The sequence below is a fragment of the Moschus berezovskii genome, chromosome 10 (genome assembly GCF_049115385.1).
Source record: "Moschus berezovskii isolate FMDL1 chromosome 10, NW_MosBer_1.0, whole genome shotgun sequence".
Taxonomy (NCBI): domain Eukaryota; kingdom Metazoa; phylum Chordata; class Mammalia; order Artiodactyla; family Moschidae; genus Moschus; species Moschus berezovskii.
Genome location: NC_142469.1, coordinates 96,523,935 through 96,536,267, shown reverse-complemented (window position 1 = coordinate 96,536,267; position 12,333 = coordinate 96,523,935). Strand labels below are relative to the sequence as shown.

At 35.9% G+C, this 12,333-nt stretch overlaps 1 protein-coding gene across 14 annotated transcripts in view; it reads left to right on the top strand.

Annotated features, from left to right (window-relative positions):
* Window positions 1–12,333, top strand: part of SYNE1 (spectrin repeat containing nuclear envelope protein 1) — a 491,794-nt gene that overhangs the window by 152,833 nt on the left and 326,628 nt on the right. For all 14 annotated transcript variants that reach the window (XM_055433423.2, XM_055433430.2, XM_055433426.2 and 11 more), the window contains 6 exons: window positions 3,291–3,387; window positions 4,090–4,292; window positions 6,139–6,303; window positions 6,767–6,919; window positions 8,195–8,338; window positions 10,733–10,906. In XM_055433423.2, coding sequence (XP_055289398.2) covers window positions 3,291–3,387; window positions 4,090–4,292; window positions 6,139–6,303; window positions 6,767–6,919; window positions 8,195–8,338; window positions 10,733–10,906 — 936 coding nt within the window. The remainder of the gene's footprint in view (window positions 1–3,290; window positions 3,388–4,089; window positions 4,293–6,138; window positions 6,304–6,766; window positions 6,920–8,194; window positions 8,339–10,732; window positions 10,907–12,333) is intronic.

The following is a 12,333-nucleotide window of genomic DNA, read 5'->3' as shown; positions in this document are numbered from 1 at the left end:
TATCTACAAGAAAAAAAAAGATACTTTTTTTAAGAGTTGGGAAACTAAAGAATGTGTTTCCTCCTTAACTCTTTTAAGAGGCACTTAGGTACACAGCCCCTAAGTGCTCAAGGAATTCTTAGAAAATATTAATACTTCACGAATGCTTGTTGATTAAATTAGGCCACAGGATCCTGGTAAGAAATTACATACTATAATGTAAATAAGAAGATGATTGGTTTGGTTCTTGATGTCAGAACTGTTCGTGACATAACCGTGTTACTTAACACATGCTCCAATTTTATAGTGGAAGAAATGAGACAGTATTTCATTCTTTCACATAGAAGAGAAGCTCTTGGAAGTGTAGATAAAGTGAATGCAGCATATGTAGTATGAACATTTAGTCTAATATTTGTAATGATTTTATTAAAGTCAATAGGCAGGTCTAATGAAAGTACTTCTCACATCTCAGTTGATTTTTTAAAATCTTAAAGTGTCTGGTTTAGCTCTCTTTGAGTGAAATTAATGAGCTTTGTATTTATTATATTTCTCTTTTCAGAGTAGAAATTTACTCCCTTCCAATACTTTCAATTTTGTAGCATAAAGAAATAGCTTCCTTTTCTTGAAATGCCATCAACTTTAAAAGTCCCTTGACCAACACCGCTTATTTGTTGAACTTGATTTCCAAATGCAAGCTGTATTTTAAAAGAAATAAACTAACCCCATCACTGGTATTTTAAACATATATTTGTGCTTAATTTTGCATTCTTCTGAGAGACCATCTAGATGGCTCACAGCGAAAAAGGAAATTAGCAGTCCTCCTGCTGAAGTGATTCTAATAGACAAAATAATTCATGTTACTAAATGGAGTTACTCAGGACTCAGAAAGAAAGGGCAAAAATGTATGAAACAATTTAAAAACTAAAATAACAAATAAGGCTTCTTCCTTCAAAAATTTATTATTTAGTTTTCCTCGTTCAGTCGCTAAGTCATGTCCAACTCTTTGCAACCTCATGGACTGCAGCATGCCAGGCTTCTCTGTCCTTCACTATCTCCCAGAGTTTGCTCAAATTCATGTCCATTGAGTCGGTGATGCCATCCAACCACCTCATCCTCTGTTGTCGCCTTCTCCTCCCGCCTTCAATTTTTCCCAGCATCAGAGTCTTTTCCAATGAGTTGACTCTTCACATCAGGTGGCCAAAGTGTTGGAGCTTCAACTTCAGCATCAGTCCTTCCAGTGAATATTCAGGGTTGATTTCCTTTAGGACTGACTGGTGTGATCTCCTTGCTGTCCAAGGGATTCTCAAGAGTCTTCAGAAACATTAATTCATCACTGCTCAGCCTTCTTTATGGTCAAATTCTCACATCCGTACTACTGGAGAGACTATAGCTTTGACCATACAGACCTTTGTCAGCAAAGTGATGTATTTGCCCTCATAGGAAAACTCAAAAGTACTTTAATGAATTTCTACATTTATAATATTCTTAAAACATTCTTCTCCCCACCCATACCAAAAATGAAACTGGAAATAACTTTTCTCTCTTGTTCATTTATAATGAATTTGTAAATCACTCTGTCTAAAGCATGTGTATGTTTTAATGTCCGATGTAGGCACTGTTTTCCATTTATTTGACACTTTGAGCAATTGTTTTCCCATTAGCTCCTTGAAACTGTGTCCAAACTAAATGGACACTATTTTAAAAACTTTGCTGAATGTATTTGTTTCTTCAATTTCTTACAAGGTCCTGAAAATTAGGTGTAATCATCCACGTTTGTTGAAATCAGGACCTACTTATTTGTGAAATTGTTCAAAATTTAAATTGCATTAAGTTACTCTTTCTCCATTTGGGGAGCAGGCAGAGGTTAAGGGAATAGGACATAAGGCTAAATAATGAGCTAACCAATTCTCATCAAAAATAAGAAAGCCTATTTCACTTATTGGATAAGGTATTCATCAGGAAATCCCTCATTCCAGATAATTCAGAGCTTTATTCAATATATCCATGAAGAATAGTTGCTATGTAGTAAATGCAAACATAAAATGGTATGAAATGTATTATATGTAACTTTTTAAATATAGTCATGAAATGCTATAAATTTCTATTAATAAAATCTAGGGACGCCTATGAAATTGTTATATGAATAGTTTTGCATCTGCACACAAGCATTTTGCATCTCCATATTAAGCATTCATCAGCATCCTATTCAGAACTTCAGCTAGTTTTTGAAGACCAATTTTATGTTTTATAATAGTGACACAAAGTATTTTACTGAGTTTAAATCATAGGAACTAATTACACTATTAAAAGGAATTAAGAAGCTTTTGGTAATATGTTGTTATCTGTAATTGCTTTAATTTTCTACTTTTAGAAAAGTAGGAATAATTTTTGAAACAGGAATTATTTCATATTTCCTGGAGTTAGCAATAATAAAAGTCACCTGTGTGTCCTCCATATTAGTCTCCATTTGCTTATAGTAACTCTGATGCATACGTAAATTGCATACAGGCATATTAGATATAGGGGCTCCCCGGTAGCTCAGTGGTAAAGAATCCACCTGCAATGCAGGAGACGTGGGTTCAGTACCTATGTTGGGAAGATCCCCGGAGAAGAAAATGGGAACACAGTCCAGGATTCTTGCCTGGAGAATCCCATGGACAGAGGAGCCTAGCGGGCTAGAGTCCACAGTGTTGCAATAGTTGGACATGACTTAGCAACTAAACCACCGTGTTAGATATAGTTGTATCTAATCTTTAATTTTTCTACTAGGTTAATAGACATATGAGAACATGGATAACATGGATAGAATGTATGATTATTTAGCAATTTTCTACTTGGAAATATTTTTGTATTTGCTTTTTAAGGAAGTGTGCCTGTGCCAGTTATTTTTACTCTGAAATACCTCAGAATCATCATCCACCAGAATTATTGTTCAAAGAGCAACAGAATTCCACAGCTAAGACCCAGTGGGACACTTTCAAATGTTGCTCCAAATTTAGTGCTTTCTAAATGTTAGCCCCACATACTCTGGAGAAGCTTATGTCTCTTCTAAAAACAAACCCTTGGGTGGAGAAGAAGTGTAATGTTTTCTCAGTCTAGGGGTGAATTAGAAGCAAAAGTGGGGAATAAAGTTAAATTCTCAGAAATAATCAGGTTATTTATGGCAGTTGAATCAAGTCGATGTTTTGAAGAAAAGTGAGGTTGGTAAATCTAGGTAACATATCCGCATCCCTGCACTGCAGAAGTCTGACTTTGGCATGTATGCATAAGCCTATATCAGTTATCATCTAACTGTTCCCTCTTTTTTCTAGTCTTTTATAGAAAATAGCAAGTTCTTTGAACAATATGAAGTGACATACCAGATCTTGAAACAGACAGCTGAGATGTATGTCAAAGCTGATGGTTCAGGTAAAACACAAGACAGAATTTGTTGTAGTATTGAATACAGTAGAATTTAGAACCTACATGTTTCTGTATGATTAAGTCAGTTTTTCTCTGCAGAATCTTTGTGTGACCATGCCATTGGCCTGAAAGGTCATACTGGATTCAGTTTCCTTGACTTTGTGTTATGCCTGTCCTGCGTGTGTGTATGTGAGTGTGTGATTTTCTAAGAGAAAGGAAAATAAGTTTTCATTTTCTAAATTGTAATGGTCAAACCTATTTTAAATTCCAATGGTTAAAGGCAAAATTGGACCAACCTGAATATTATAATAAAATAAATGAAAACTTAAGTTCGTGGAAAGACACAATTGTAAAATATGTCTGTTTCATTTTGCAGATATATTTCTCATATTTGCTGAAAATGAACTATAGCATTTATGATTGTACTGTATATGTGTATATCTGAATGCATATAAAATGTAAACAAATATATGCCATCTATTATTACTATATACCATTTATCAGAAATTTTAAATATTCATTGTCTTTAATCTATAAATATCTATGAATAAGATATACTGTATCCCCAACATTAGCTGAATGTGATTCTGACGTTACATCTGTTAAATTTAAAATCCTAAGAAGAATCATGAATGCCCTTCAGTAGACCCTAGAAAAAAGGTGTGGTGGATTTAAAATATAAAACAAGGATTATAATATCTGTTTCAGTGGAAGAAGCTGAGAATGTGATGAAATTCATGAATGAAACCACTGCCCAGTGGAGGAACCTCTCGGTGGAAGTCAGGAGCGTGCGGAGCATGCTGGAGGAAGTCATCGCCAACTGGGACCGATACGGCAATACCGTGGCTAGTCTTCAGGCTTGGCTCGAGGATGCTGAGAAAATGCTAAATCAGTCAGAACATGCCAAAAAGGTAAGACTGCTACTTACAATAGGAAACAAGCAACAGCAAAGTTCTCTAGGGAATGTTATGTGTTTGCATATGTGTCATACAAATCCCGAGTTTGCCTTAAACGCTGCACTTTCAGGTTAGTAAATTATTTTAGACCAAGAAGTGTTCTGCTTTTTAAAGCTTAACGTTAAGACAGTATTGGACTTTTGCATTCAGAGCGCCATAACTGATGGAGGGGCAGCCAAACCCAGTGGGCAGCAGAGGGCGCTATACACACAATAAGGTCTGACTTAAAGGGCTCAGCCTCTGTGGATTTCCTAATTTAAGAGAGGATGAAAAAAACTTTGGGCTTCCCAGGAATCCACCTGCTAAGGCAGGAGACGCAGGAGACATGGGGTCGATCCCTGAGTCAGGAAGATCCTCTAGAGGAAGAAATGGCAAGCCACTCCAGTATTCTTTCCTGGAAAATTCCATGGACAGAGGAGCCTGGTGGGCTACAGTCCATGGGGTCAGAAAGAGTCAGATACTCTTCATTCAGACCGAGCGACTGAATGCTGATCATTTAAAACAATTTTGGCTAACATAGCCCTAAATCTGTGTGATGGCATTATACAGATTCAACAGATGGGTCACCACATTTTTGTCTCTCTGGAAGTTTGTTTTTGGATTTTATCAACTGTCAGGTCTTCTTCTGGTAGGAGTGATTTTCTTTCCTCCAGTTACAGGTGTGTGCAAGAATTGCTGTCTTTAATATCACTTACATTAAACTATCACATGAAATGGACTGATTTCTGTATATATACTTCTCAGTGGGAGTCTGGTATTTTCTCATGGAGAAACAACTTATATGTAAAACATTAAAATGCCAGATCCCCATTAAGAGGTATAGCACTTATATTAGAATTACTGCTTGCCATTCAAAATTGGTTCTTTGATTATTATGTTATACAAGCAGATGCATAATTTATATATGTTTCCCATTCTATATGTCACACAGATTAAGTACTTTCGTGTACCTGAGCAACTGTAACCCACACAGATTTTGGCTTTTCTGATTAGACTGGCAGTACCCTAGCAGATGTCCTATGTGTTAATTTCATCCAAGGGGATATAACCACCAGAAGCAGAATTGTTCTCATCAGTTTATGTAGGAAGTCCTCCCACACATGACTTGTGAAATCGATTTTGAATTATGGTGTTCTTGGTTTTTACCATGGTGCATATGTGTGTGTGTACAGAGGCACGCAATTTGAAATCCGGTGGAAGCTGCTCCATCATCAAATGTGTAACCTTAAATAAGGAAGGATGTCATTGTATTATGTATTCTTGCCCCAGATAATTACTTTTTTAAATTTTCCTTGAAGAGTTTATCTTCATGATTGTTAATTATCTTCATGGACTATATTCAGATTTTAAAATTTGATTTTAATATCAAAAGTAATCAGTAAAATGTGCTTGAGAAAGATACATATATTCCCTAAAGCTATATATTCCCTAAAATATTATACCTTTTATATGACTCTGGCACTGGTATTTACTAGCCTGAAGAATAGAGACACAAGTCCCTTACATTCACAGAAATTCAGCTTTTTCATCTGTAAAATAGGAATAACAGAATATGGTCATCATGTTTTGTTTTGTTTTCAGCAAAATATGTGGCATACGTGTTCTTGTGAACAGGCACAATTTCTAGTTCACATTTTTTAAGTTTTTTGTTAAAAATTTCCATTTTGAAAAGAGAGTTAAAATTCCCCTTAAAATCTGCACAAATTTTAGAACCAAGGTATTTCTCATGGTCTGGTTACTTTCATATCACTTATTAACATTGGTTTATGATTTACAATAGTATGCATTGTTTCTTGTTTAGGATTTTTTCCGAAATTTGCCTCATTGGATACAGCAGCACACTGCCATGAATGATGCTGGCAATTTTTTAATCGAAACATGTGATGAGATGGTTTCCCGTGATCTCAAACAGCAATTACTATTGCTAAATGGGCGATGGAGGGAGTTGTTTATGGAAGTCAAGCAAGTATGTTTTTCAAATATGTTTATGCTTAGAACATGGATGTGTCATAAATGTTGTGATAAACAGTCTGTTTAGAGACTCTTTATTGTTATAGCATGGGCTTATTAAGGCAGAGTACAGATGTGTTTAGAACTGTTATGTTTCTGTTTGGTCCTTTATTCTTTCCAATTTGTAATGGAGGAACATGACAGAAATGTGTAGTTTGAATAAGGATTATGTTGACATATGGAGCTTACTTACATGGAATGATTCATGCTTTAAATTGTAATTCGTTGCTTCTATGCTGGCTCCTTTCTTCTTTTCACAGTAATTTGACTAACTTCAAGTATATCTAAAATAAGAATCAGGAATCAGAGTCTTTCCTACCACCTAACAATTCCAGATAGTATGTAGAAATGAAAGTTACAAGCTTCCTGAGTCTTGGCTTAATCGTTTTCTGTGTTGCCCCACTCCCTTTTCTGAACAGTATGCTCGAGCTGATGAGTTGGACAGAATGAAGAAAGAATACAACGATTGTGTTACTATCTTGTCTGATTTTGCAACCGAAGCCCATAGGAAACTTTCAGAGCCCTTAGAAGTCTCTTTTATTAATGTCAAGTTATTAATTCAAGACTTGGAGGTGAGCTGGTTTTTTGAAACACAAAGTGAAAAACCTATTCTATTGTGTAAAGAAAGATCAGTGGAGTTACTTAGGTCATTACAAGAATTGTTTCTGTGTCTGCTTGGCATCACTGAGACATGTATGCATGTCCTGATTTCTGCCTTTCATTAAAAGCTATCTAAATTTTTTAAGATGTGTATTGACCATAGGGTAACTTCAAAATAGTTTTTTAATAGAAATTTTCATTTTCTACAACCAATTTATAGTACTCTTGCCTAGAAAATCCCATGGACGGAGGAGCCTGGTAGGCTGCAGTCCGTGGGGTCACTACGAGTCAGATATGACCGAGTGACTTCACTTTCACTTTTCACTTTCACACATTGGAGAAGGAAATGGCAACCCACTCCAGTGTTCTTGCCTGGAGAATCCCAGGGACGGGGGAGCCTGGTGGGCTGCCGTCTATGGGGTCACACAGAGTCGGATACGACTGAAGTGACTTAGCAGCAGCAGCAGCAGGGAAAAACAGATGTCTGGAGATACCTCTACATAAATGCCTCCAACAATAAAAGATTTACTAAATGAATTATGCTATTTATAAATTTTGAATACCCTGCAGCTCTCAAAAATGAAGCAGTGGAAGAATATTTAATGATACGGAAAGACTTTTCCAATATATCATTAAGTAAGAAAAGCAAAACAAAGCATCATCCTTTTTTTTGTAAAAATAAAAAATAGGAGTAAATACACACAGGAAAAATATTAATTTTGTTTAAGTAATTTTAGCAGAGCCTTGTGGTAGTAGGGGTGTTGGCTTTGGTGTGAGAAGACTGTATTAAATTTTAATTATTATCTCTAATTTATAAATTTCTGCAGTGACAATGTGTTACTTATTTTAAAGAAGTTGTTTCATTTTTAAAATCATAATTGCCCCAAATTGTTAACATGCATTTACCTGATATAATGTTTACAGATTACATTAATATGTATTTTGAAAGTGTAAAGATTACTTCTGCTTATCTTTATGTTAACCTAAGGATTTATGGTGATATTTAAGGAAATTTATTTGTTAAATTCTATTCATTTTTTTATTTTCTTATATTTATTTCTATTTATTTTCTTATATCAATATATCATATATTAGTAATGAAGGAAAGTAATCATTGGACTCTCCAAAATATTATTACAAGTATAGAGTTTTATTCAGTACATACTGATTTGTATCCATTTGTGAAATCTTGAAATTAAGAGTAAATGTATCATGTGTTAAGATAGCTGTTTCAATGATTCATGTAGGATATTGAACAGAGGGTGCCTGTGATGGATGCTCAGTATAAGATGATAACAAAGACAGCACACCTCATTACCAAAGAGATCTCTCAAGAAGAAGCTAATGAAATGTTTGCAACCATGTCTGGGCTCAAAGAGCAACTAACCAAGGTGAGAAAATACTTTCAAAGCATGAAACTCCATTCAGGACCAACATCACTTTCAGCTTGTCTTACTATTCTGTCACCGCAGGCAACTCATTCACTTGTTAGCAGATCCTGTATATTTCTTATTGGGATTCTTCATCTAGTAACTTTGTCATGAACTTTAAAAAATGGAACTATGGAGATGCTAACTAAACCTTGCCTCTTTAATGTAGAAGTACTAGTAGGTGTACTTTAATAGGAAGATAAGCCTCCTCTGGAAGAACAGAGGACCAGTTAGAAGTGATGAAATGGAAAGCAAGGGGAGAAGAGGAGGAGGAAGACATCATATATTTAAGTGAGAAAATTCCAGCATACTCTTGGATTGGGGTGTATTGATATTGGACATACTTACATGTTCTTTATTACACCATTTCTCTTCACTTGCACAACCACAAAATAGTGAAATTCCGCCCTCTTTCATCTCACAGAGCTCACTTTGGACTTAAGATGCATACATTTATGTCACTTCTGTGTAGGAAACTCAAAGAATACCAAATGACCGATAAGTCATTTCTGTTCTATTGAGGGGTTTTCCTTAACAGCTTTGGAAGTGTCATTAGGATGTTTTATCCATCTAAAGTTGCATTTTATAAAGATGATATTGTTCTCAAAGTCCATTTAAACTGGGTAATTAATGCCTGGTTTTTTCCTTTAAAAAAAAGGAGTGATTATATAAGTGAAGAGAAAATTTTGTAATGAAGAATTGGAAAACAAAGGGAAATAAAACAGAAAACGCTGTTAATTAGGAAAGGAAATTTAGAAAGAGAAAGACCAATATGAAAATATTAAATCAACTGTGGAAAATTCATTTAAAAAAGGAATAAATGAGGCAGGTAGAAATAGGAAGAATCAAGGCCATGGAAAGAAGAGAAAGTTTTGTCAAACTGGTATATACGAGAATGCTAATTTTAAATCCTTTCAAATATTCAAGATTATTTATAAGGATCTGGTACAATTTGGAGTCAGCATTATCAATTGGATAACCTTCAAGCAGCCTTTAGAGCTGTGTCTTGGGCTGGCACATCTCAGCCTAGGTTGGGTTTAGTGATTTAGGACAACTTCTGAGAAAGCAAATTGCTCCTTTAGACACAGTTAAGTCATCACACTTTCTTAACTGCTGTGTTAGATGTAGAGCATCTTGGTAAGATTCCTTTTGTGTCCTGAGAAGATTTAGAAACATACCAATTATTATGCATGTCAGCAGATTCTCTTTATTTTGTTCAGTAATTTAAACAGAGCCCTGTGGCATTTAACAGTTAAAATTTAACATTTTAACAGTGGCTTGCTTTCTATGAGTTTCTCCTTCATTCGGTATATCCAAGAGCATGAGAATAATTACAAGGTAAAGAAAAAAATAAATGATCTACTGGCAGATACTTAATTTCCCCTCCTTGGTTTCCAAAAGCATTGGGTTGACCAAAAAGTCCATTTGGGTTTTTTTCATACCACCTTAGGGAAAATGCAAATGGATATTTTGGTCAACCCATAATACTCTAGAGCAACTAGAGTATTTAGAGCAATATTTAGAGCAACTCTAAATAAAACAAGGTGGGGCAGGAAGTTCTTGCAAGATTATATGAGTTCCTGGATTCCAACAAATATGACAAAGCAGAAACTTGATGGAGATCTTCATCTTCAGGAGTTCATCGTGAAGATAAACGCAATGCAGATGTGTGAATTAATAACATCTTTTAAAAAGAGAAGTAACAGATGAGATCTGGGCCAATCTAGATGAGGGAGAACCAGCATGAGAACCTTTGTGAATAAATTTGTATATGACATGAGTGCTTGGCGTGAGTGGGATATCGATGGGGAAAGAGTGGCTAAGCATGGAGCTTGGAGGAGGTTAGGAGAGGCACAGGACCTCCCTGGGAGGAATGCATCAACAAGTTTGTAAGTTTGTCTAGAGTTAAGGGGTCAAGTAGTGGAGTTCTTAGAAATGAAGTTGGAAAGTCCAGGTCGGCTTAGATAATGGTCATTCGTGACTGTCTTAGGTCAGATTTTGAGCCCAACGTGAAGATGGGTTGCAGAGTTCATAAAATGGAATTTGATGCCATCTGGCTCACTGACATGATTTAGATGAGCAAGACCTATCCAGGTGGATGATTGAGGTGTATTTTCATGAGAAAGATCCATAGCATTTACTTGTCTCAGTGGTACAATAGTAGTGCTTTTTTTTTTTTTTTTTGCATCAAAATTTAACAATACACAAGAAATATCATTAAAGAGTATCTCTGGAGATCTGGAAGCACAGAACGACCCTATAATGAAGAAAACATTCCTGAGAGCTATGAATAGTGCCCTGAGCTTATGGTCTTTCATGGCCTTCGATGGAATTTGTGTCTTTGTTTTTTTAAAGGTCAAAGACTGTTACTCCCCACTCCTTTCTGAGTCTCAGCAGCTGTTGGTACCGTTGGAGGAATTAGAAAAGCAGATGACAGCCTTTTATGACTCACTTGGGAAAATCGATGAGATTATGACAGTTCTTGAACACGAGGCACAATCTAGTCCTCTTTTTAAACAGAAACATCAGGTAAGGAAATTTTTCTTTCAGGAGACCTGGTTAATTGAATGCATAGGCGGTAACACTGAGGTGCATATAACGATAGACATTCAGTGATAGGAGAAGAAAACTTTTAATAGAATAGTACTGGCAACTCAAAACAAAAACTCATGGCCAAAGTTGAAAACTGTATGCACAATAGAATAAAAAAATGTTATATCTCTCTATATATTTATATATATCAGTGTATTTACATAGGGGCTTCCCTAGTGGCTCAGTGGTAAAGAATCCACCTGCCAGTGCAGAAGCCAAGGAGATATGGGTTCGATCCCTGATTTGGGAAGATCCCCTGGAGGAGGGCATGGCAACCCACTCCAGTATTCTTGACTGGAGAATTCCATGGACAGAGGAGCCTAGCAGGCTACAGTCCATGGGTAGCAGAGGGTCAGACACAACTGAAGTGACTTAGGCATACCTGCATATTTATGTAGATAAAAATTGTATAGATAAATTTTAAATTGTATATATTTAGCTATGTACAGAAATAAATAATTGCATTCCATTTCTGTCCACTGTCTATCGTCTGTCTTATGAGATTTTTTTCATGCCTCTAGGATTAGACCAATCAACATGACCATAGCATTCTGGAAAGGAGTGAGAATCGTTCTTCTTTGTCTCAGTTTTAGTAAGCAAATCTGTATGCAGAACAGCCTCCTACTGAGTGTGACAGTTAATTGTCTTATTTAGTTGTTTTATTATAAATGAACTTAAGCAACAGAGGGTGAAACTGATGGGCAAAAGGTTTGCCACTGTATTCATCAAAATAGACTCATGGAAGGAAGGCAGCGTCACTTAGCAGAAAGAGCAGAGAACATCTGAAGTGAGTCAGACAGGTATTCAGATCTGATACAGCAAATTACAAAGCCTCGATTAGCTTTATTTTCTCACGTTGAAATGGGAGTGGTGGTACCTAAGTTGAGAACTTGTTGTAGAGATTACATTAACTATTCTACAGTATGACTAACACATTAGGGCACATACTCTATAACTGGTAGCAATTAACCTTATTATTATCATTAATGATAAGTCACAACAATGATGCCAATGCAGGAGATGCAAGAGACATGGATTCAATTCTTGATCCAGGAAGATTCCCCTGGAGATGAAATGGCAACCCACTCCAGTGTTCTTGCCTGGAAAGTTACATGGACAGAGAAGCCTGGTGGGCTGCAGTCCGTGGGGTTGCAGAGTCAGACACGACTGAGCACACACACAGTGATTGAACCACCAAACCTTATTCTAATGGGCTCTGATCATATTGATTAAAGACTGTCTTTCATTTTGAAATCATAGTGCCATTTCCTATGTTCCCAAATTGCTATATGTCTCCATCAAATAATCCTTCACAATTAAAATTGTATTTAGTATTTTTAATGATAAAATATGAGTAAGATTTT